Source organism: Pelecanus crispus, chromosome Z, assembly GCF_030463565.1.
Source record: "Pelecanus crispus isolate bPelCri1 chromosome Z, bPelCri1.pri, whole genome shotgun sequence".
In the NCBI taxonomy this organism is placed as follows: domain Eukaryota; kingdom Metazoa; phylum Chordata; class Aves; order Pelecaniformes; family Pelecanidae; genus Pelecanus; species Pelecanus crispus.
In genome coordinates this window covers 58470322-58495984 of record NC_134676.1, presented here as the reverse complement: position 1 = coordinate 58495984, position 25663 = coordinate 58470322, and the positions used below count along the sequence as shown (strand labels likewise).

The window sequence follows — 25663 nt, the reverse complement described above, 5'->3', positions numbered from 1 at the left end:
CACAACTCAAAGCAGCAGCCTGGAAAGATATTTTCTAGCAGAATAACACTATTTTCTATACATAATTTCTCACAGAGGCGTAGGAAGGAGGAGAAACAAAGAAAAGAGAAGGATGAAAGTCACTGTATCCCTGTAAATAATTAGGAAATTGAAGAGAGGAAGTTGGCTAGCAAAAATAGAAGAATTTGACTAACATCTGCCCTCTTTATTGATGTTTAGCTTTTTGGATGGTTAGTAAGAATTGAATGCATTCTGTAGCTAAGCAACTGGAATTGCTGGAATTTGTTTAGTTTTTCTCTTTTTTTTTCATTCCCCTATCTTCTTTCTTCCCTGAGCATTTTTCATGTATCTCCAACTAGACAAAGTGTAGCAGTTTGTAAGAGATATTCTGTGAACAGAAAGGGATGCCAAATTCATGTATTTCCTTTTATTTGTATTTAGGTGTGGTTGGACTATTAAAGGTTTTACTGATTCTGTGGTTCATATTGATATTAAAGGCATAAATGATGTATTTACATATCTGTATTGACCTATTGGAATTTTACAACCAGCTCTAAAACCCACTGAAAAATGTTTTGTCGTTTATCCATGTTACTCAAATTAGTCATCTATGTAAGTCACATCATTTGTACACATAATACTTAGCATGTATCCAGATTCTTATCAACTTGGTCTTACCTCCTGCTAGCTGCAGGTAACTGCTTTTGTCCACAATTTCTGCATAAGGCCTATCCCTTCTGCTTGAACAAGGCAGTAGCTTTCTGCTGTTTCTTTCCTTAAAATTAACAAATCCCTAACTGTAATAAAAATCCTTCCATCAGGGTCTAAACTATCCTTGGTAAAGTGTTTTGGTATTAATTACCTTAATTTAAAAGTTACTTTCATTTTGACACTCTTAAATTCAAACTTCAGTCCATTGATCTTGCAGCATTCTTGTTTATCACAATAAAATATTCTCCCTTAAACTGACTTAGGAAAACTTAAGTGCTTCAGTAAGGAACATAGTGTAATAAAGCCTTCTTTTAAACTTTAAAGCTGTTTTCTTGTCTGAGCAATTCCTGGTGCATTTTTTTAACTCTAAGGGTAACTTAGGGTAACCACTGAGATTTTGGGGTACTTTCCTATACGGTGCTTGAGAGCTGGGCTAGTGTATATGCCTTGTCTAGCCTCTGCTGCTCCTCAGAAAGCATGACAGCCAATCCCACAATTCACCTGGTAGGCTGAAGGCACAGCTCGAGGAAACCCCAGCAACCCAGCTGAAGGGCAGCCGGTATGTTGGCTGCCCACCCTCCACTGAGCGCTGAGGCAACCAGCTTTGCTCCCTCTGGAAGAGCAACCATGAGGTAAGCTATAGGCCCTAGAGGTCTCCAGCTGATTGACTGTGGCTCAGACATTGGCTCCTGGCCAAGACAACTCTTCAGGCTTGAATTGTTTTGACAGCTACTGTAAGCACCTTTCTCTAGTATACCCACACAGTGAGTCGCTTCCTTCAAGCTTCCCTTCGTTGATGAGCAAACTGTTTCCATGCTGATCTTGACCTCTTTCACTCTTGCAGGGTGCTAAACAAATAAATGTCCAAAGGCCTGGTGCCAGATGTCAGTCAGCAATGACCCCACAATCCTCCTTTAGAGTGACAGACCATCACTGCATATGTGTCCCTCCAAAGGGGAGAAGGCAGCTAAATTGCTTCCTTTTTCCAACAGTGTTTGGCTGCGGCATTATGCTGTTTATAGCACATTTTTTCACTTAACGGCCACTACTGTCCTTTGCCACTCCGGGAACATTTGGACACACAACTACATGACTTTTTTCTTGCGTGGTTTATTTTTGGTTGGGCTTTTTCTGAGTTTTGTTTTGTTTCTCCCTGTAACTATCGTGAGGCACGGTAAACAAACGGCTCACGTTAATCACTTCGAAAAGAGAGAGGGTTACGTTCTGGAATGGAAGAAGGCCAGCCCCCATCCAGGGGATAGTCCTTGCGGAGGCAAGCGTCCTCCCACCAGCAGCGCGTCAAGCCTTCCTAAATACGCCCCGGTACTACTTGTAACTGCGTAGGTAGATTAAGAAATGCGGCCCTGTTTGTCGCCGGGCTATGATTTTACACGGAAAAAACCAGAGCAAACACAAAAACCACGCTACACAGAACGGTAACGGGCGGCGCGCGCCACCCTTACAGCCGCGCTGCTCGGGTCATGGCGCCCCTCCGGGCCAGGCCACGCCCTGCGCCTTCACACGGGGATGGGAGCTGCAGCCGCGCCGGCCCCCGCGCCCTTTCCATGTCGGCGGCGAGCAGGGAGAGAGGGCTGGCGCTGCCGCTAGCCCCGCCGGCCCACGGCGCGGTGAGCGCCCCGTCCTGCCTCCGCTACCCCTCTCTGAGAGGCCCGGACGGCGCTGCCCGTCACCCCCGGCTGTGGCTCCTCCTCCTCCTGCCGCTCGGTCCCAGGGCGCAGGGCTGACATCACGCCCGGGGTTTCCATCCGACTGAGGGAGGGGGAGGCTGAGCGGCAGCGTGATGGCGGCGGTCGGGAGGACTTAAGAAGCAGTGGCGGAGCAGAGCGGCGCAGCGCCCACCCTGGTTCTCCCTGCGCCCCTCCCTGCCCGGTTCGGGGCCCCATTGTTCGAGCCGGCGAGCTAGCCCACTGCGCGGGGCTGTGAGAAGCCGGCGGCCAGCGGGAGGAGCGGCGGCCCAGGCCCCGCCGTGGCCGCGGGAGCAGCCCCCGACCCTCGGCTGCGGCACGCACCTCCCCGTGGGGCATAGCGCAGTCCGGGGCGGCCCTGGGAAAGCCGGACCGGGCCGGGCGCACGCAGGTAGGCAGAGGCCCGCCATGGCTCCTCTCCCTTTCGCCGGCCGGGAGTTGTGCGCCTTCCGAAGATGGAAGGGGGTGAGGGGCGGGCGGTGCTGAGGAGATGGGGACCGGGGCTCGCTGTTGGCCGCAGGGGGGTCTGGATGCCCGGCGTGGCTCTGGGTTCTTGGGCCCTCTCGCCGTTTTCCGCGGAGGGAAGGAGCTGCGAGGGCCGAGGCGGGCAGCGGGGTTGAGCCGCTCTCACTGGCTCCTGCGGGGGGAGCCAGTGTCGAGCCGCCTGGGAGGCAGGAGAGCGGCCGTGGCTCTCCTCTGGCCATGGGGGGCGCCGGGGGAAGCGAGCATAGAGGACAGCGGCGGCCTTGGAGACGCTGCCAGGGAGCCTTGGCTGGGAGCGGCGCCTGTGCAGGCCGCGCCGCTAGCGGAGGGCCGTCCCCGGGGGGGCGGGAGGCAGCTCTGTCCCGGACTCCCGCGGGAGCGCCCTGGGGGCGGGCAGAGGGAGAGCGGTCGTGGGAGGCCGCGGGAGCGCGATGCGGGCAACCAGAGCTCGCGGGAGGATCGCCGCAGAGCAAGAAGCGGGCGGCACGGAGCAAGTTCCGCCGCTGCTCATGGTGTTTCCCCGGCTCCAGAGAGTGCCGGGACCGGAGGCGAAGGGGTATTCGTCCGCGCGGGAGGGCAGGCGCCGGGACGCCTGCTGCTGGGCGGCGCAGCGCGCGGCCTCGCTGGGCAGCAGCGGCAGGGCCGCCAGGATCCTCCCGGCTCGCCTCCGCGGGGTACCCGACCTCGCTTCGCGGCCCCTCAGGGGTTGCAGGGCTCCTTCCTATCACTTTCCCCTCCCTCATCGCCTTTGTTTGCAGGCCAGAGTGGCCCGGGTGTCTGAGATGGTGGCTGAGCGTAGGGCATTTCCCACCCCGGAGCGAGGCTTCCGCCACCGCCCCCGCCCAATGAGCTCAGGGTTGGGCAGTTGTATATTAGAGGAGAGCACCTCGGAGCAGGCAAACAGCAGGCGAGCCCCTAATCGCTTTCACAGTACTAAATCTGTGAGAAGCACGGCTCTTTATCTTATTATCAGTGAGTTTATACTTGCAGTGCATTTACCGTGAGCCTGAACTTTCTCTAGCTGCATACTGCAGTGATCTAAGATGCTCTTGTATGTGAAATAATGATCATTCACTGTGTGGGATCTTGCCAGTTTGATTTAGTTGAGACAGTTGTTTTAAAGTTGTTTTATCTTCCTGCGTCTACCCGCAACTGGCTGTAAGCATTATGTGTGTATCTGGAAATGCTTCTGTTAAATTGTCTTGTGCATGAAATACATTTTACTAAACAGATCTTAGCAGAACACCAATATCTATGTTTTTTACCTATGTGTTCAGGTAGGCAGTTTTTCTTTAAAATTTAGATGTGCTTTGTCTTGAAGTTAGTACTATGGCAAAAGTTAAGCCATGATGTATAGTGCAGGCATGCAGTAAGCTGTTCTTCTCACCCTGCAATGCTAAAAGGAATGTAATTTCCATAACATTTCCTATTCTGCAGCTAGTGGTTCAACAGAAATTGCCATCTTTACAGCACCATCAATGAAAAGTTCCATAAAGAAGCATAATGGTGTGTATGCTGGGACCCAACTGCAGTTGCTACACAGCTCTTTCCTTTCATGTGTTTGTGTATTTCATTTAGTTCTTTAAATTTTTTTAAGTCTTAACTAATAAAAAGACCTCTTCTTCTTTTGAGAAGAATTTTTTGTGGTTTTCACAGGTGTCAGGAAAGATTTTAATTTTTTTTCGGGCAAGAAAATGGTGATAGAATGATCAACCATGAACAGGTAACACACAAAAAGCTATTTTTCAGTTACAAACGTGACATCAAACGATGCGCCCTTTCAGTGTTAGTGAGAAACCAAGGGTTTTTTGTATCTTTTTAGTTGCAAACATACTTTGAAATTGTGTGAATGTTTTCCTTTACTATTTTAGGTATTTTGGGAGAAATCTTGAGTACCTGCAGAGAACACTAGTGCAAACGCATCACCTGGAAAACGTACAGAGTACCAAGTGGATTCTTGATATCCACCTTGTAACCTGAGTGGGCTTTTATTTACCTTTTAAACTTCTTAATACTTACAATGAATGGGCACAGTGATGAAGAAAGCATAAGAAACAGTAGTGGAGAGTCAAGGTAAGCACTTGCTCGTTTCAGTTATTCTGGGCTATGTATTCTCCTGTATTTTGTTTGGTAAAACTGGTTTGTATTTGAACTTTGTGCCAGAGCTTCCTGCTTAGCAAGCAGACCATATTTAGGAGGACTGGATGTGCTTTCTTACAGGTGCTTAATCTGCTTGTTACAGTCACATCACTTCAGCTAAGAATTGTAATGATCTTGTATACACCTTACAGAGTAAAGCTTAAATAGTATTAAAACCGTGTCAGCACCCAGCAGAATACTATTATTCTTTTGAGGGGAAAAAAAAAGTCTGAAATGTCAAAAGCTGAAACATTGGATTAGAGTGTTGAAATAAAGCTACTGTCTATAGCAAGGCACACATGCATAATATGTGTTGTATAAAACCCTAACTAGACTATATCTAGAGGTGGAGCAGTGAGCTGTTCATTTTAGGTTTTGATATACTTTGATTCTTCCCTCTTTAGAGCTGTCAGAGCAGTATAACTGAAAGTGATAACTTTGTATTTGTTTTCTGAAGTGAGAGTACAGTTTTCCAGCTGTTTTTTTTAATTTAAAAAAAAAAAAAAATCAGTCCTCTAATGTTGAATGCTAGTCTTCTAGCATGTGCAGAGTGCTCAGATGTTTGGAAGAGCCTGATTAGAACTTCCTTGCATCCATGCAGGGTGGCAGCCAATTTGTAGGGGTGAAATTAAGTTCCCTTTCTAGAACAATGCTAAGTTCCAAAAGTGCCTTCTGCGCTAGAAAGTTTAGGTTTCTAAAACTGGAAATATGATGAATGCTGAAGGTTTAAGAAGTTAAAGTAATCTTGCAAACAAAAAGTGGTTTTAGACTTCTAAGAGGTGGTTCTGACTGTGCTGTTAGTTTACCCATCTGTGTGTCTCAGCCCCTTTCTGATCACAGTCTGTTGAACCAGTTAGCTGATTCTGTCAGTCAGAGGGTCGTAAAGAAAACTTGTGTTCTGCAGACTTTATGGAAACGTCCATCTGGGTAGAGAGAGATCTAACTTATTGCCTCAAGTGAAGAAATGGAAAAAGAATATAATATCCAGCTGGTAGTAAGCATGTGCTGGCCATTAAGCTTGCACGTAGTGCAGCGTATGATGGAGTGGGAAGAAGAAGAGTGTTTAGGTGATGGTGCAAATCACAGGGAAATCTATGAACAGTAAAACTAACGAAATTTTTGTGTATTTTTATGTCAAGCTTCCTGTTATACAAAGAAATGTCCTAGAAAGAACTTTCAATCTTGTGAATAATTTGTAAGCTCTAATACATAATAATTTCTTCATATTTCTGCTTCCAATAAAGTTGATGCTGTTCCAGTTAGCAAACAAATTTGGAGTTCTTCTAGTAAGGGGCAAAATATTCCTGGTTACTTAGGGGGAAGGAAAAAAAAGAGGCTTGTCAGGTTGTTGTGGTTTAATCTCAGCTGGCAGCCAAGCACCACACAGCTGCACGCTTGCCCTCCCTCCCTGCTGGGATGGGGGAGAGAATTGGAAGCAAGAGAACTCATGGGTTGAGGTAAGAACAGTTTAATAATTGAAATAAAATAAAATATAGTAATAATGATAATAAAATGTAGTGAAAAGGAAAACAACAACAACCAAAAAAAAGGGAACGACACCCAGGAAAAACAAGTGATGCAACTGCTCACCACCTGCTGACCAACACCCAGCCAGTCCCCAGGCAGCGATTGCTGCCCCCTGGCCAACTCTCCCCAGTTTATATACTGAACATGATATCATATGGTATGGAATATCCCTTTGGCCAGTTTAGGTCAGCTGTCCCGGCTGTGTCCTCTCCCAGCTTCTTGTGCACCTGGCAGAGCGTGGGAAGCTGAAAAGTCCTTGACTAGCATAAGCAGTACTTAGGAACAACTAAACCATCAGTGTGGTACCAACATTATTCTCATCCTAAATCCAAAACACAGCACTATGCCAGCCTCTAGGAGAAAATTCACTCTATCCCAGCTGAAACCAGGGCACAGGTGAGAAGAGAAACGTGAACGAATAAAATGGTTTGAGCAAGGGTAGTCTTCTGAACTATAAGACCTCCAACAAACATGAACTTAACCAATGACAAGCCTCGTTATTTTTTGTGTGAATTTTCTTACTACTTGTGTGGGAAAACTACTTTGTTGTATCGAACTGTGACTGCCCATAAACACTAGTATATCAAAGTTATTTAAAAGCTGTAGCAATTTGTAGGACTAAACCAGCTAAACACTGTAAAGTTCCCAGCAACTTCATTAAAAGTAAGTATCAGGAGGATGCACTGTACTCAAAACTTGATACTTGCCTGTGAACTTAGACTTCGTTCCTCATCTTAAATGTCCTACTGAGCACATCTTAAAGTTTTAAAATGCTAAAAGCTTTTTTCCTAGGCTTGTATCAATCACTAACTTCATAGCCTAATTCACAGGCAGGTCTTGGAAAACTTATTTTCATGTTTGCCATGCATTGTCAGGGAACTGTTTTTGTAAATGAAAGGTGAAAGTTTTCCATTTTAAATGATGGGAGCCCTTTCAGTCTAGCCTAGTTCCATTATTAAAATAATTATTGCAAAAGGAGGGCGACATTTACGGTATATCTTTGTATGATTTGCCTAGTCGTCGTCGTCGTCGTCGTCTTCTTCTTTGTAAGTTTCCAGAACTCTAGATGCTTTTTGCTCAGGGGTTGAGGGCAGTTGCCTTAGCAAGCTGCAACTGCAGACAGATAGCTAACTGTAATTTGGGAAATGTTGCTGTATTTAGCCTTCAAATCTGGAAATGTGAATCCTACAGAATGGAAGTAGAGATCAGTATCAAAATATGTTTAGTAAGCTTCTAGTGGTCCTGTTCTATTAAGAATGCTAGGGAGGGAAGTGGAACAAGTGAAAGCAGTTGAGAACTGCTGCTGGGAGTAAATTGCAAAGAAGATCAAACTCTCAAGAACTGGTAGAAAAGAAGAGACAAAGGCGAATACAGTGGTAATTTAAGTAGTGGCACTGGTGATAACTACAGCAAATCTTCGGAAATTTGTGTCACTTTACAAATTTGACACTTTACAAGTGCAGTAAAGCCATTCCCTTCCCTTTGATGTCTGGTGTAAACTTCCAAGGACTATCATTCTGGAGTGACAGTCTTGATAACAATTAAATATAGCCTGATGTAGGGGAGCCACCATCATTACTTTACGAAGTTAAGAGAAGCAATGGATGAGGGCTGGATTTACAAAAATAGGCAGGCCTCATGGATACTGCATTGTATTGTTTTACGGAAACACTGTGACTTGCAAAATTTGTGGAAAGCCTGTAGTAGTCTGAGCAGTATGAGGGCTGGAGAAGGGACTGATCATAAACCTTCGATTTTACGCACTGGTCAGCATTGTGGTAAGGAATTGTAGCTGTCCTTTACTTGCTGTGAATAGCTGTGAAGGTGAATTACTTCTGAACTGTGTGAAAGAAATGGCCAATTTGCCATGCTCCTGCACTCCTTTCCAGCATTGCATCTATTTCTCTGTTTGGTAGATGAGCAGAAAACTTTCCCTTGCTGCAGGTGTTGAGCCTGAAGTTCTGTTTTGCTACAGGTGGAAAAGTGCATCTTTTATATTTTCATGGTTGAGTAACTGGCTGCACTGTTTGGACTTTCCTTGCCTGCTTCAGCTCTGAATCTACAAATCAGTACTAGAACCAAGCACGATGGAAATTGTAGACTAGCATAAACACTGTTACCTAATCTTGTTGCTTGATGTTCTGATTTCTATGTAATAATTACAGTAGTGTCTACTCTCCAGCTTCTTGTTTACTTGAATCGCTACTCTGGAATATTTTTAATAGTAGCTCAAGGTAAAATACCACAGATACTGTTCACCTGGACAGTGTGTGTAGACACAAAACCTTTATAGCAGTACTATGACAAGCTGACTCTTAAGCAAAGAATCTTTGTGTAATGTTCTTGAAAACATTCTCTTGCAAACTTGAATGTGAGTAAATACAGTCTAGTTAGATAGTAATAAGAAAGCTTAATCAGCAAGGAAGGGCAGTTATACCTGAACTGCAAGATAAGCTCCAGGTAGAACAGGGACTGCAGAATTGAAACATTGGTGCTAAGTGAGTAACAATCTGATTTCCCATCTCTCTGCTCTTCCTATGTTCCCTGCAGAACAAGAGAACCTGGAGTAAATCTTCCCTCTCTGTAGGTAAAAAGGGATGTATGTGCTCAGTGCAGCTTATCTGGAAAGTAGCTGGCTGGAATGTATTGTACTCCCATTTTTGCAGAAAGCAGCTGCTTACACCAAAGACTTTTACCATTCTTTACACACTTGAAAGCTGATGTTGATAGAAGATAGTAATTTCAGTGGGTTTAATTCACTTTGTGGGGTGAATAGCCTGTGGACCACAAAAGATAGTTAAGACACTGTCAGCAGGCTTCAGTTTACTATATGCATTCATACCTTCTGTAGGAAGTAAAAAAGATGAATTGAAAGCCATGACTTCGGGTTCTCGCTTTCAAGAAATCTAAGTGAGTTAAAACAGAGATTCCCCAAGCATATTTGCAGAATTACTCCCATGCGCTGGTTTCTTTTTGGTAGAAGTTTAATAGATAATAATAAAAATGTGTGTATATAGTAAGAGAGAGAATACACATAAAACTATACATATGTAGATACAGACTTATATGTTAGTCCATAGGAATTCTCAGATCAACAAAAGTACCTGAATGGTAAAGGAACTGTTGGTAGAACTTACTGTGAATGGCTAGTAAAGCAAGGTCTTCACTTCTGTTAGCAGTAAGTTGGTTAGTAAGTTGCTATTTTATCAGAAATGATCTCTTACAGAATTAAGCATACTAAAGCATGATAAGGTGTCCCGATCCAAGTTAAAAGCATCTTTTTGGTTCTTTTTGGGAGAGTTCAGATAGAATATGTATCAAAACCCGAGTGGTTTTTGTCTAGAAACCTTTCCAACTAAAAGAAGACATTATAAATTCATGATACAGCTTTTATTGTGCATATGGTCTCCAGTTTGGCTTTGGGACTCCTGCCGAGTTTATCCAGGTCCCAGTCTTTGTCTGACCTAACTGACTGGCAAATACTTGTTCCACATATTTTAGATTTCATTCCACCATTCTGAGAGTTTTAAAATTTTAGCTGATGTGTGCTTTTCATGTTCCTCAAGACAGAGTGAAGTTTTGTGATACAGGCAGTGTATACACTGGACTTACCCAGATGTGGCCCCACAAGTGGGTTTTTTTAATTACATTCCATTTATCTTTTGCTTGTGATCTATAAGGAGCTTCTGGTAAAGATATCATTGTGTTGCTCCTGGAACCAGCTACATGTCGAAGGATGGTCACATGGCACAACAGGGTAGTAGATCCCTGGGTAACCACTGATACCTCCTGCCTGTTAAGGATTTCAGTGGAACTTCTTTGCGCTCTTAAGATCTGTGACTTCTGGCTCTCAAATAAAGACTTCCAATGTGGTTCAGTAGGGTCATGAAAGTTGGTAGATGATCAACATAGTTTTGATGCCTTTGCTTTGGGGAAAGTTTATAGCAGTGGCAGCAGATAATAGTCTGCAGGACTGGAAATATAATGTGTCTCTTTGAGTTGTTAGCCTATATCAGGAAAATTCAATTGAGCATGCTTTGTAATAGCTGAGGACAGGAAATAATACTTGGTAGCCTGAACTTTATACTCTTTGTTCCCTCTGCTTTTTACTGGTGGTGATAAATAAGATAAATCTTCCTTATGCATCTAAATCAAATTAAATAGTTAAGATTTCTTTAAAAATAAAACAAAAAAACACTTAACGTAGCATTTGCCTGAAGAAACTTACTGGTGAACTTGCAATTTTAAGAGTTTGGCATTTAGTGTCTGCTAATTCTGCACATTTTGAATGGGGTCTTCATATTCAAACTTCTGGTTTATTTTAAAAACAAACAAGTGCACCCCCCAAAAACAAACAAACAAACAAAAAAAACCCCAAAACGAAACAGTCCACTGTCATCTCAGATGCTTTTCAAAGACCCTGCAGAAAGTAATCTTTTTTTTTTTTTTTTTTGGTGTGTTGAACTTTATTTTCCTCAAGTTGGTATTCTTTCCTGCTGTTCTTAGAACAGAAGATTCTTAAGGTAGCTTAACCTAATGAATGCACTTGAAATCAGTGATGATAAATTATCTGCTCTTCGTTCCATTATTAACCTAGACCTTACACAGGAGTTTAAATGCTCAATCATTTCTTTTACAACGTGGCTTGTGTAGCTTTCCATATTAAGATTTCTCTTCCTAGTGCCTTGTGTAAATTAGCAGACTTTGTTCGTCATTGCATGATCTTGTCAGGGGCACCTTATTTTAAGGGGTAAGCTAGTGAAGCTAAACTGAAGATTACTGAAAAGGACTAATGACTCTGTGACAGGATACTTGCTTTTAATCTGTTTCAGTGATCTATCTCTTTAAGACTGTCATCTCCCCAAAGCATTCTCCAGTTTCATTGCATTGGGGGGGCTGAAAAATTAACAGGTAAAAACAGATAAAAACAAATCTGAAAAATTATCTCCTTTTGTATTTTCATTAACCTGTGTTGCTTTTCTTGCAAAGTAGTTTGTAAATAAATACTGCATTCAGGCAGAAATTCCTCTTGAATATGTAGGGAGTATCCAGAGACAGTGTTTATAAAAAATGAACAGACAAATTAACTACAGTGTGTCAAAGTTCCATACCAAATCAGATTTGACATGTGCTGCTGTACAAATGCAACTACTCGACTCAAGGGCTAGGGGTGAGAGAGGTTTCTTGACTACGTCCTGGAAGGTGCTCTACATAGATTTCACCCCAGTTTGTCAACATGAATGAAACCTTTTTCATGCAGAAATGCCATCCTGAGAACGTCCTGCTCATTTTTAGTATATACTGTTGCATGCATGCTACTTCAAGTTCTTATTGACACCTAACTTTGTCATCACTGCTGTGGCTTGTTTGCATGGTAGAGAAATAGTCTCATTCCAACAGTACTGAAGAGATCATCATTATTGCTTTATCCATCATGTTTGTTTCTATTTCCATAGTCTTATGATGCTTCACTGTTTCGTACAGTCTTGTGTATTGCTGTCTTTGTTTCATTTTGTTTTTTGGGGTTTTTTTTTTCAGTTGAACAAAGTATGGTGAATGTCATCTAAGGTTTCTTATTCAGCAATGCCTTTAAACACATAATAGTGTTTTCATTTTACTGATTTTTTTTTTTTTTAAATAAGCAATATATATCATTTGCTTGGAGCTGGAGGAGTGAAGAAAGCTTATGTGACACATTATTAGAAGAAGGACTTACAAAAGCAGGAATCCCATTTTGAGTAATGGAGTTACATGCCTAAAAGCATAAATGGTCTTCAATGGTTAATATTAGCAAATATGTATTTCTGTATACGTTGTATTAACAACACCTCTATTCTGTAGCTTAACTTGCTTTGTCCTGTTGTTTCCATCTACCCCTCCTATTCTAGTCTTGATAATGTTTATAATTTCTGTTAGCATTTGGTTTCTTGGAAGCCCATTCATCAGTGAAGAAGATAGGAAGAAAGGCAAGTTAGACCACAAAATAGAGTTGGTTAGAAGAGGTCAGCAGTACAAGACCAGAGCAAAGGGAAGATATAATGTGACATGGTGGAATAGGTTAAATTTGACAAACATAGGTGGATAGTTAACTGAGAATGAAGTCTTGTGTGCTGTTTCTCTGATTATGTTTAAGGTATGTATGACTTTTCTACCAGAAGAGTTGAACGAAGAAGGTAGGCTCCAGGTCTGGATTGGCCTGCAGAGAGATTATCTTGACTGTGCTCGCAAAGGGTGAGGGAAGGACAGGAAGGTCCCAATTTATGCTAGCTGCTTGAAAGTAGTGGAGATTTTCTCTTACTTTCCAGCTTTAATCAGGATTTTTTTGAAGAAGGAGAAAAGCGGATACAGACACACAAGCCAAAGGCTGGTTAAGTTGTACCCAAACCATGTCTCTTACTCTACCTCAAGTGTCCACAGCATGGTGGGTATGGTGTCTGCTTTTGCCTTTTTCTGAACTGTTTAAGTAAAAGCATTTTAAGCAAAGGCAGTGACCCTGGCCTGTACGTTTTTATTGCAGAACTTATGTCCTGTTTCTTTAATGGAAGTAAACTGTCTTCCTCTCAGACAGGGTTATCTTGCCTTTTTTAATGCAGCAACTGGTTTAAAAGTTAAATTTTAGTACTGTGTGAAATGCTCTTGTCATTTGGTTTGCAATGGTAGCTTCCATTGATTACTTATAGAAAATATACATGTTTTCTTCTGAGGTTGTATCTCCTTTCCTTTTCTGCTTCAATGAAGATTAAACCATTTCTGGAATGCTGATGATACCAGTTGTTAAAATAAGAGATTACTTGGCTCCAAACTCTGAAAAGCTTGTAGACCTCTCTCAAGATGATTATGATTGGTTTTGCTTTGTTATCTGGCTTTTGGGGTATCAATTTCAGCAGATGAAGAAAATGTCATCTGAGCTACTAGAAATCTGTATGACGCTTCCATATCCTGTATGTCTTTTCCTATGAACTTCAAAACCAATTATGTGTTAAAAACTCTGGCAAACAAGCTCTCTGCATTTCCAGTGATGCTGGTAGACACTGCAGTGTAATAGGAGTTCTGCATGCTGTTGCCCTTTTTCTTAGTCATGTCAGCAAATGCCATGCTCCATGGGAAAGGGGAGAAGGTATTACACCTCCTAGCAGTTTAAGCACTTGGAAAAATGACTTGCAGTATGTTGTGATGCAGTGTGCATATTAAAATTGAAAACTACCAAAAATAACTTTTTCATTTTAAATATCTTTAGTTTTTTCTATACTCTGTATTGATTTGCACTGTTTTATACTTCAGTTTCAGGACGGCAGTCTTAAGAAATACTGCCTGTTTACCCCTGCTTGTTTGTTCCACTTCTTCATCAGCCCTTTAGAATGTTTATGAAAACAGAGGCTGTTTTACAACACTGAATCTGTTCCCTCTATGGATGGTACTGACACCACAGGAGGGATTGGAGAGGGCAGCTGTAACAGTGTCAGAAAAAGTTACTTGTGTAGAACCCTTTACCAACAGGTGAATGTATTGGCGAGGACTGAGAATGTTTTTCAAATTGTGGTGGCTCATACTACTGCTTGTACCATTGTTCAAATTGTATGAAAATTGCTGAAACTCAGAGCAAAGGTAGGAGCCGTCAAAGGGAGACTTTTAAGTTTGTTGTTCCTGAGTTTTCCCTTTACTGTGATAAGACAACAGATGTAAATTTTCTTCTTGAATGCATATGTGTGTATAAATGTAAGTACCTTTTCTTAAATAATTCCATCTTTACTCTTAGAGTTAGCATCTAGCATAGTAGGATTTAATCTGAATTAGTGCTGATGTGGAAGAAGGTCACAGGTAATCCTGTGACAGGGATTACAGATTTATATGCATTTTTAATAGCCAAGGCTTGCTTAATGCGTCTGGGTTAGGGAGAAGAGAAGGCTTTTCTCCATAACTTTTTTTTTTTATCCCGTAGTTCAGTCTCCACAATTTTTGTTTGCGTATTCCTGTTGATAAAATATACTTGAGCATGCACCTCCAATGTATGTATTTTCATTTATAAATTATATATGTGTACTGCTGTACTAATTCCTACATTATAAAACATATACAAGAAATTTTAAAAGGATGAGATAAAGATTAAATAATACTTGAAAATGTTTCACTCTGTTAATGGCAACAAACCCCTTTTTACACTCACTGAAAAATAATTATGAATATTCTTTATTAAAATTTTGGTTTAACACTGTGATACAGTGGTTTGAAGTTATGGTTCTAAGTTCAGTTTATGTTGGTACTTGATTTTAATGGCTGGTGTAACTGAAAAAGATATCTCACAAAGGTATTTAGATCCAAATGGAAGTGCATCATTGACTGTGCGTACTAAATCATGAGACTAATTTTTTCAATCCATCCACTATGCAGTGTTTTTTCTTGAAATTTGCCTAGTGTATTTCCATCTGCCCTAGGGTCAATCAGTTCTTGCAAATTAATCAGAAGGGGTTGCAGTTTTATGTTTCTAACAAATGGATGCAAAACCCAGTGAAACTTTTTTGAAGATTTTTAAACAGGTTAGAAGTTTCTGTCTCCAGCTTGTTAAGTTTACAGACATAAGTGACATGCATTGTTTTTGGCAATAAAATCTCATAATGATGGAAACCTTTCCAAACATCTGTTTTCAGAATGCTCTCTCTGTAGCATGAGTTTCTTTTGAAAAGCAGTTGCTTTCTCATTGTTAAAATGTCACCTTCACCTGGAAGGGATACACTAAGTGTGGTTGTTTGGTTTTGTTTTTTGGGTTTTTTTTTTTTTAAATATATGCTAGGTAGCATGCTGCTGGTGACCAGTTGTTTTCACAGAATGGGTCTGCAAATTTGGAATACTTGGGGTTTTTTTCTTCAAAACAAACAAACAAAACCCCCAGACCCCACCAAAAACTAATCTTCAAGGTCAACAGTGCTTTTAAACAGTGAACCTCTCTTGGTACGAAAGATTTTTGTCGTCACTCCCCATCTGATTGCAAAGTATTGTAAAAATGTTACTATGTAACAGTCTTGTTTTCATAAAATTAGTCACATCAATGACATCCGTTCATCCTTCATACACTTCTGGCTCCAGATTCTTTGCTGCGATAACTTGCCTGTGGTTGATGCAGTGGATGAATTTCACGTGTGACGCTGTCTCTGTCACCCTTGCAAGAATCCATTTTTTATTCCAAAGCAGCCACTCTGTCAGTGTTTACACTTGCACATTTTTTTCCTTTTTTTTTTTTTTTTTTTAAATTAAAGAAGACCTTTACCTTAACATATCTTCTCTGGTACATCTTCCCTTTAGTGGCTCACAAAAAAGTAGTTCTTTGTGTATTTCATCATTGGAACAGAATCTAGCAAATACCATAAGTTGGGACATGTTAGCAGGATCTGTACTTTAATCCAACCATAGAGCAAACCTCCTACAATGCATGATTTGTTCTACTACTTGTTTCTTCAAATCCCCACCAATGTTTTCCATGTGTCTTTCAACAGTGTTTGCTGACAATGAAATGCACTTTAGTTTGTCACTATTGTTTTCCATGCATTATTTTAGCCATTTTATACAGCACCAAGAAGTAAATTCTCCAGTGGCATGTGGCATTTTTGTCCCTTGCTCTTAGGTACAGGAACCTCAAAAGAGGCTTCTAAACATTTATCATGAAATCCAGTGAAGTGTTGTAAAGTACAGGATTGAGTATCACATGACTTGAAACATTGCCGGGAAAAAAAAAAAGAGATTTGTCTTTGCATTCTGGATGGTTAGTTTTCAAATGTCTTGCTGATTGGGATAACTTCATACTATCGTTAGCTAATATCTCAAGGCACTTAGGGTGAGGTTAATTGTTAACAATAGTGAATGTAAATACATATTTAAAATAGTCTTGATAATTGCAATTTTTTTGGTCCAACTTCTTGTCAGATGTGATTAAGTTGTTACTGTTTTTTACTTCACAATGTGGCTGATGAGCTTGTACGAGGAGTAGGAGAAGTGTCAGCTCTGTGATTTTCTTGTTTACTTGCACTCACTGTATTCCTATTACCTTCAGTCCACTGTTTCTTTGCAGGAATCTTTTTAAACCACTTCTCTATCTTGTGAGGGTTAGTTTGGTTAAAACTAGGTAATATAATCCATAAATCCACCTAACCAGGCAGAGGCAAATTGCAGTATGTCACAGAGCACAGAAAGGGAATGAAAGAGTGATTGCAGCACTGTCACCCCTCCTGCGTTGTAGAGCACAGGCTTCCCCCAGGACACCTCACCTACCATATGTGACGCAGGACCCTCAGACATATGGACTGAGTAAGACTGCCAGTGTCAGTCCATGTAGTAAAGGTTTATAAAGCTGAATTTGTGGTGGTCTGTTTGTTTTTTATCTGGGGTGTTGGTTTGTTGTGGTTTTGGATTTGGGGTGGGTTTTTTTTGTTTGGGTTTGGGTTTTTTTTTTAGATTAAAAATAAATCTAAATAGAAGTTGCAATATTTTCTTCACATACCCCCATGCATTGCCTTGCACACCTCCTGGAGACTACTGCCTTCGTGTGCCAGTAGTTTTGTCTTGACAATGAAGTGTGGGAGAGGAGGGAGCTGTTTCTCTTTAATAAACACCTTAGGACAAATACTACAGCAAAGAGTTTGGCTCCTTAGAGGATGGTAGAGCCTTTAGTTAAATCCTGGCATTCTTCACATCAGTTCATGGAAGTATGGATTGTCTTTCTCACCAGGGAGGCTGGCTTTCGGAGATAGGTTTCTCAGTTAAGTCCTGAGGCAGGGTGACTCTGGTTCTGCTCATGTGATGATAATGAGAAGCAATGACTCATTGTTAGATTTTGTCTAGGTCAGCACTACATGTGAAACAAAAATAAAAAGCCAAATACAGATAATGTCCCAGTGATTTTAATCTGCAAAGGCAAAGTGCTAGAAAAGGTTGGTCTCTGGATGTTGAATTGATATGGTATAGCAAACTGCTAGTATCTATGCTGAAGAGCAGTTGAAACTGAAAACTACTGCTATAGTAGTTTTCCAGTACAACTTCATTTTCAGTACCCCATTTTTTCATTATGGACGCTGTGTAAGAGACATGGCTAGAAAATGCCACAGAAACATTTTACTTTTCCATTTGTTGTGAGGGGAGAGGTAGTTTTTTATTCTCCTCTTTACATAACACTTATTCCTTTGTTCCAAGCAAGTCTTTGCATATTTTGGTGGCTTTCTTGATATTTAGAAAAAGATAGATAGGTCTATGTTTTTACTTTATTGCTGCTGCTATCTTACAAGTATGGTCTAAAAAGGAAGTAAGGTGTGCCTTTATATCAGAAGTTGATCAGTAGTCTGGCAAGTTGGTAGTCTGGTCTGATGCTGGTCTAAAACTGTTTCCCATGAGTGATTAATAAAACCAAGAAAAACCCCGGTAAGTAATGAAGTCCGTTCTTCCTTTCTGTCTGCCTTGTAGATACTTACCTTTAGAGACAGTAGAAGTAAGTCTTAGGCTTAAAATTTTCATTCAGTTTCTGTTTGAATAGGTAGCTAGTTCTTTTAGGCAATAGAGGGTTGGTTTGGGTTTTTTTGTGGTGTTGATACAAAAAGGAAGAAACTGCTGGCATTTCCAGACAGTTTGGTTAGGGAATGAGTTTTCCATTTTTTCTCTCCCCTTCCCACCCCACCCCACCCCCCCCACCCTGCCCCTGCATTTAAGAAAATTCTGTGAGAGCAGGAGCAGTGACTTTGGTAGAGAGAATGGCTGAAGTTAAGTTCTTTGTTCTTTGGCCTTCTCATGATGACACGTGTTAGTGTAAAATGGCTTGGTATTAGCTAGTAGTAAGTTTTTTCTTTTAAAAAATAAAAAATCAGTATCATAGTTTAAAATGATGACATATTAGTGTTACACGTTGTGAAAGAAGATTATCATTAGAAGTGTTAGACCAAACCTTTTTTCTTTTTTGAATAAGTACAGGAAAAGCAAGGACACAGTCTGCACCCAGAAGTGTGTGATACTTTGATCTTGGCATAAACATGTTCTCTTTTGGATCTTTGACTCCAGTAACTTAAGTGATGAAAATAAAAATACCAATTTTCTCCCTAATTTTGAAAATATTTTTTATGCTGAAAACTGAGGACTTAACTTGTAGCTCTTACTGTATGGTGTGTATTTTGCCTCAGGTTCCCCATCACTATTACTGTTGGTTCAAATACTTTAAATTTCTCAGAGGAAAGTCCTTTGATGTATGAACTGTTGCAGCTCTTGGGGTTTTATAGGTATTACATGTCATGCACTGCTGCTCAGTACTGTCTCACTATCTACAATGTGCCTTTATTGCTTAAGTTTATGCAGAACTTACTCATGTATTACCCCATTTCCTACCTCCTTTGCAAACAAGACCTTCAGGTTTCTGGGTTATAGTACTGTCTTTGTAGAGGTTGTGCCTCCAAGTCAACATTCTGCTGAAGCTCAGGTTGAAACATCGTGTGAAAGGACATGGAGAAATAAACGTGTTGGTAGTCCTCAGAGCCCATCAGTTACTTGTCCTGTGGCCAGTGAACAGGAAAGTTCTTCACAATTCAGTAGAAATTAAGTCACATTTGTTAACCTTACCTATTTTTTTATGTGCTGTAGTTGCATCAAGATCTCTGGGAGTATGTGGTGCACATGAGGAGGTATACAGGCGGCAACTCATAGTGTAGTTGACACATCTGTATTAATTTGGATGATTAGAGTTGAAGTAAGTTCTGCCCAACATAGAGTAGTCTTATGTGCTTGAACTCCTGTAGTGCTTTTTACTAGTTAATTTCAAACTCTTTTTAAGCATGTATGAATACTGCTATAGCATCTTAAGATTTGATAAATGTTTTAGCAAGTCCTTGCTGTTTCTCTAGTTTTAAAATGACTTGCTGCTACTCAGTTTGTGTTTTCCCATTTCCTTGTGCTAACACTGTGGAATAAGAAAGCTTAGTAAGACATTACTGATGCTTTTAAATTTCATTTTTCTGTTTTTTTCTGTTCTATGTACCAATTAGCTGTTAGTCTACAGTAGTGATCCTGCATTGTCCTTCATATGTGGTATCATTAGGGCAACCCTAAATCAGTTGTGAACCTTATTACATGTTCGTTCTTCTTGTTTCTTGTAATTTCCTTTCTTTTTCTCCCCATCCCTTTTACTTCTACCTGCAGGTTTGTTTTGTAGTCTTGCATTTATTAGTAACGTGCTTGAATATTGACTTCAAGATTTTTACTCTTGTCAGATGTTACTATTAGTTGATAATGCAGTTGGCTTGTATTAGTCTGCTCTTGTCCAAATCAGGCCAATTTATTGTGAGAAGCGGGGTTTATGAAATAGCTCTTACATTGCTGGTCCTGCTCATAAGCCTAATGGGAATTCATTCCCAGACTCCCAGCTTTGCTCAGAGGTAGTTGGCAAGGTAAAGAGTCTATGTGTTTTGTCTGAATATTGAATATTGTATGATCCACATCTGTTGACAGGTTGGTATTTATTACTTGACGGAGACCTTAGGTGGTAGTGAGCTGGTCTCTTCATAAAGAAAAAGATTTGGAATTGTTTTTTTTTCAATCCAACCCCAGAGCAACTGGCATTATCTACTAGACTTTTTTTTTTCCTATCTCAGTGCCTTTGTTTTTGAGCTTACTACTTAATTCCTGTGTTGAAGAACATCAAACCACTTAAAATTTCCCATCAGCTGTGAATCTGACTGATGTGATTTTGCTTACTTATCTAAGTAAACTGGATTTTTTTTTCTCCCTGCCCCGGCCCCACCCCAATCTCTCCACATCTACATCTCTTGTAGCTGGTTTACATGTTTCTCATAATGTTGGCAAGTTGTTTGACCAAGATGGCTTATTCCAGTGTCGGTTCCCCCATGTTACCTTAGAAAAGAGGTACTTTGTTTTGGTTGCCTCTGGCTCTATGTGCAGTTGAACCTATGCCTAGCGCTGTATTAGTTTGTATGAAATATTTTACTGTTGTATGGAAAGGTAACTTAATTGCCATCCTTATGGCTTAGTGTTTTGCGCCTTTTTTAGATTTGATAATCCACATCATTATTGCTCTTTTTGAGCAAGCCTTGTCCTGTATGGAAGTATTTGATTCCCTTCCCCTCCTCCAAGGTTATGTAGGATTTAGACTTTTTGTGTGGTTTTTTGTCACTGGGACTTGTCTGGCTGGTATTTACTTGCGTTTCACGGTTTTTCCATGCTGAATTTTCTTCCGTTTCTCTTCATTTATAGTTAGTGTTGACTTCCAGAGTCCCCCTGACATTTACTAATCGTGCTTTGCTATGCTGAGAAATGCTGTTGTTTTATAATGGTGTGATTTACCAGGCATTAAAGTTAAGGTAACATTTGCATACAAGACCACTATTACAATTAAAAACTCTTTGGAAGATCATCATGGAGTGCCATTAATTTCTGCTAAACAGTTTAAACTCTGATCATATTCTGTAGCGGGTGCCCTGCTTTATTTGGCACGTGTGAAGTTAGTGTTACAGCACTATGCCTGAAGTAAGCCTTTGATGACAAAAGTAGGAAGTTTGGGAGCAGCCGTGTTGCTTTCCAGTTTTCCTCTCAACACGTGCAAGGAAGCCCAGCAGCAGTGTGTTTCTCCTTATCTTCCCCCTTCAGAACAAGGAAGCTTCACCATGGTCTGTTTCTTTCTCTTTCTTTCTAAGTTGGCAGGTGCAGATGGCTCATTGAGGTGCAGTCTACAGTCTATTTATGGATAGCTTCATTTCTTCTTTACTGGTACAGTTTTGTTGGTGTTAGCAAAAGCAGAAAGAGGAGCAATTTTGCTTTGTTTTGTGGTTTTAGGACAGAGGATGATCATTCTGCCCTTTACCCCTCCCCCACCACCTCCAGCTGACTGCCAGCCAGATGTGCTGGCAGTGATCCACTAGGTTTTGATACCAGTTTTTGTTTCATCATTTTCAATTCTGGCTTCAAGTTTGCTCTGATTTTTAAGCATTCACAGTCAGCATGTACATAATTTAAAATTATTTTGCTTGATGGTGGTGTGATTCCAATGTTTTTTCTCATGGTATCTTTGAATTACAGTAGTATTAACCTAATGAGGAATCTTATGAAAGTTTCAACTTGGCTGCTTTATGAAGTTGTTGTAGAAAACCAAATATTTCTAAGGTTTTGAATGGTCCTAAAATAAATAAATATCTTTAAATATTGTGCTTTCTAAGTATGTTAATGTGGTGTAAAATGAATACAGTACAGGTGGAATAATCTGGCAGCTCACGTATATGCCAAGGAAAGTGCCTCGGCGCAAGTCATACTATCAGTGACAAATTCAGAGTTGTCTCCATGGGGAGTTTTTGTGTTGTTATTTTAACAGGAAAACACAGTCTGCATAGGTTGGTTAGTTGTTTTAAGACAGATACGTGCTTCTACTTTTTTTTTTTTTTTAAGAAGTACTGCTGATCTGTAAAGACTGAAAACAGTCTTTTATATTTTAGTTGGACATGTCTTTGTGGAGTAGACTTTACTGTTAAGAGGTATGTATGTAATGTGGGGTTTGATGGAGCTAAACAAGGATTTTGGAGCGGGTTGGGGTGGAAAGTTTGTGTGGGTAAGAAACATTTCTACCACTTTTATTTCTCTTGCTTGACTCATCGATATTGATTTCTTTATCTTTGATATTGATAAAGTTCTTGCTTTATCTTGCTTTTTTTAGGCTTCACAAAGAGTATCTGCTACACTCTGCATTCTCATTTCTTGTTTATTTTTCACTTTGTTAAATAACCTCAACTTATTTAATCAACTGTATCCAATTGTGTGCTACCCATTTGTCTGATCTAACTTAACAATTTATAGGTGAAGCTAAGGCAACTTTTTTTCTTTTAATTCTGTTACCCTGGCAGTTGTGTAACTTACTAACTTCCTGTTGCAGCCGATCAGATGATGATTCTGGGTCAGCATCAGGCTCTGGATCTGGTTCAAGCTCTGGAAGCAGTAGTGATGGAAGCAGCAGCCAGTCAGGCAGCAGTGACTCTGACTCTGGTTCAGAATCAGGCACTCAGTCAGAATCAGAGTCTGACACATCTAGAGAGAAGAAACAAATTCAAGCTAAACCGCCAAAAGTTGATGGATCTGAGGTAAACAAAACATAAATGAACCCTTTGTGGGGGAAAAATTATTTGAAAAATTATTTAAAAAATTGTCCTGTGCAGTTAGTTTCAAGAGCAGTTTTCATTTCAAAAAATAAAAAGATGTAATGAAGTGGTTTTAATTAGATTTTAACTTGGTTGGGTTAGAGAATGCATGTGCTTGGCTGTCTTAAACATTGAGCTAAGTATCTCATGGATAAGTACTTGAATTGATGCTTTTAAAATTCTCACATTTGTAAGTATTTTGAGTTAAATGCTTACCTAAATTTCATTGTGCAGAAGCCTGCACTAATTTACTGGAGCTTAGGGAAGACAAAGGCACACGTAATGTTGTTATTTCTGAAATTCTATTTTTTCCGTTGTTTCTCTAATGCTTAGTTCCCTTGTATCAATAAATGCTTGTATAAAAGTTTCAAGCTTACATACAGTTAGCTTTCTATATCAATGTCAACTAAATTCAGGAAGAAGTGGTGTTCAGAAATCTCTTAAATCCAGTGGGCCAGAATTACCTGCACTGTCCTGTGTTATATGGACTTAATTGGCATGGTAGACCATGTATATGAAAGGTAGTCATATATTAGTTACCACAGGAATTGAAGACTGTTACAGATTCTCTGTTATATTTATGTTCGTATACTTCAGTATTACTGTATGAAACAAAACCATATCAGCTAAGTGGTCTGAAAGGATTTTATTTGGCTCAGTTTAGAAATGTACTTTATAAATGTTTTACCTTAACAATACCTACACAACTGTTGTTAAATGTGCTGTAGAAATTGTCCTGGCAATTATTATATATACATATGTATATAATATATTTACACATAAGTACATATACATATATATACACACACATTCTCTTTTGTAGAAATCTTACTACTTTAAAAAGCTATCTGATGTTGTTAGTGTATGCAGTATTTTGTAGTGAATTTTTTTAACTGATAACATGTAAGATCAGTCTTAATAGTGATGCTACTCAGGAGAAGTAAATATGTGGTAAACTGGAGACTTTCAGTATGTTTAACTGACTCTTGCATCTCCATTCCTGTTCAGTTTTGGAAATCTAGTCCAAGTATACTTGCTGTGCAAAGATCAGCAGTGCTCAAGAAGCAACAGCAACAACAAAAGGCAGCCTCATCAGACAGTGGTTCAGAAGAGGTGAATAACATAATTTAGATTTTTAAATGTAAACATGCCAGTCTCGTTGTGTCATATATTAGAATAAAATTACATAGAGCCAAGGAATTTTCTCAAAGTGTGCATAAAAGTCTGGTCTTGGTCTATAAAATAACATTCGAATAACCAACATTTTTATAAAGAAAAGTAAAAATACCCCTAGTTACTTGCTTTCAAGTGAGTTGTGCCAGGATTATAGCAGCTTCAGTTATGTGGTATTTTTAGGTAGATATTCTGTGATGTATGGACAAAATTTTCAAGCCACGCAGTACTGACTTGCATTGTATTTTTGGCTTGAGTTTTATAAGGACAGTTAAAAATGCTAAAAGATTTTTTTCAACTTATTTCTGTATGAAGGTAGCTGCTGCGGTTTTCAAAAATTCTGCATGGAGTAGAAGACTACATTTTTACAAATTTTGTAATAGTTACTACAAAAGAATTCTTGTATTTTAAGAATGACACCCTGTATTCTAGGTGTTTTAAAACCTAAATCATAGGCTAAAGAAATGTTGATTTTGTGCAGTAGGAACATCTTTTAAGGACACTAGTGACTATGAAATGGATTGTATTTATAAAGTACACTTTTTCTCCTTCATTACAAAAACTATGCAGTGTAGTCACACTCGTTGGATTTCTGGTTTTGTCTGGTTTAGCAGCTCATCATTAAAACTAAACACAAAAGTTAATCACCTATCGTTAAAACATTAATTTACAGCTGTTGTTAAGTACTCTGTGAAAGACATTTTTCAGGATAAAACTTAATCTAAATCTACACTTAATGAGATTGGTTTTTTGAAAATTAATTTTAAGAGGGTTCTTGTTTTTTCTTTAGCATCTTTCTTCTTTCTCTATGCACATTCTCAAATTTTTCTTAAATTGGTGTTTAAATGTGAAAGACTATGGAAGGCGAGAAAGCTCCTGAGTGTAGGAGATTTTATTAGGACTTCGACAGAACCATCATCTTGGTTAACTTGGGGCAGCTTAAACCATAACTGATTTTGTGTAGGCAAAATGGTTATTTTTTAAGATGGATTTTTTTTGTGATGTTCTCTGAGCTGTACTGACACAATATATTCATAGATGGATAAATACAAAAATAATAGCTGTCCTTATCTCATTCTGTATTAACAGCTACCCTGTGGGGGATGAAGAGGGTGAAACATGAATAATACGCCTCCAATTTGAAAGTGGGAGCTGATTTATCTTTTTAATGTTAGAAGTATTTCATTCCTTTTGTGAAAATGAATTGGGTTTTTTTCTTCACCTGCAGGACTCATCAAGTAGTGAAGATTCTGCAGATGACTCATCCAGCGAAACCAAGAAGAAAAAACATAAAGAGTAAGATATTTTCATAAGTAATGCCACTTTTTTTTGTCATAATGACATATGTTTATAATTCATGCTTCATTTCTCCACACTTGAAATGCTTAAGTTCCCTTTTTAATTCATCTTGATCTTGCGTTTCCAATTTTGATAAACATTTTGGAATATTTAAAATAAACTCCCAAAGGAACACCTATATCATACTAATTTCTAAGCAAAAGGGTCTGCAGTATTGTTCAAAAACATTCATCAGTACTTTTGTTTTTAAAATACTTTGTTGCAGTTTATTTTTGAGATGAAGGCCCTCCCTAAAAATTCTTGTAGAAATGGGAAACTACTTACATAGGTTGTCTCACAACAGTTCAAGTTAGAATCCCTCAGTTAATGCCAAATTCTTTTTGTTAGGGTTCCACCCCCCCCCTCCCCCCGCCCCTGACAGGTTTAAAAGTTGTTTTGGTTCTGACAGTCGTTAACTTTATTGAC

At 39.8% G+C, this 25663-nt stretch overlaps 1 protein-coding gene across 1 annotated transcript in view; it reads left to right on the top strand.

The window, feature by feature from the left end:
• Positions 1 to 4779: 4779 nt before the first annotated feature.
• CHD1 (chromodomain helicase DNA binding protein 1) overlaps positions 4780 to 25663 on the top strand; it is a 54673-nt gene continuing 33789 nt past the window's right edge. The window contains exons 1-4 of the mRNA XM_075725831.1: positions 4780 to 4973; positions 22465 to 22669; positions 23735 to 23839; positions 25128 to 25195. Coding sequence (XP_075581946.1) covers positions 4921 to 4973; positions 22465 to 22669; positions 23735 to 23839; positions 25128 to 25195 — 431 coding nt within the window. The 5' untranslated portion in view covers positions 4780 to 4920. The remainder of the gene's footprint in view (positions 4974 to 22464; positions 22670 to 23734; positions 23840 to 25127; positions 25196 to 25663) is intronic.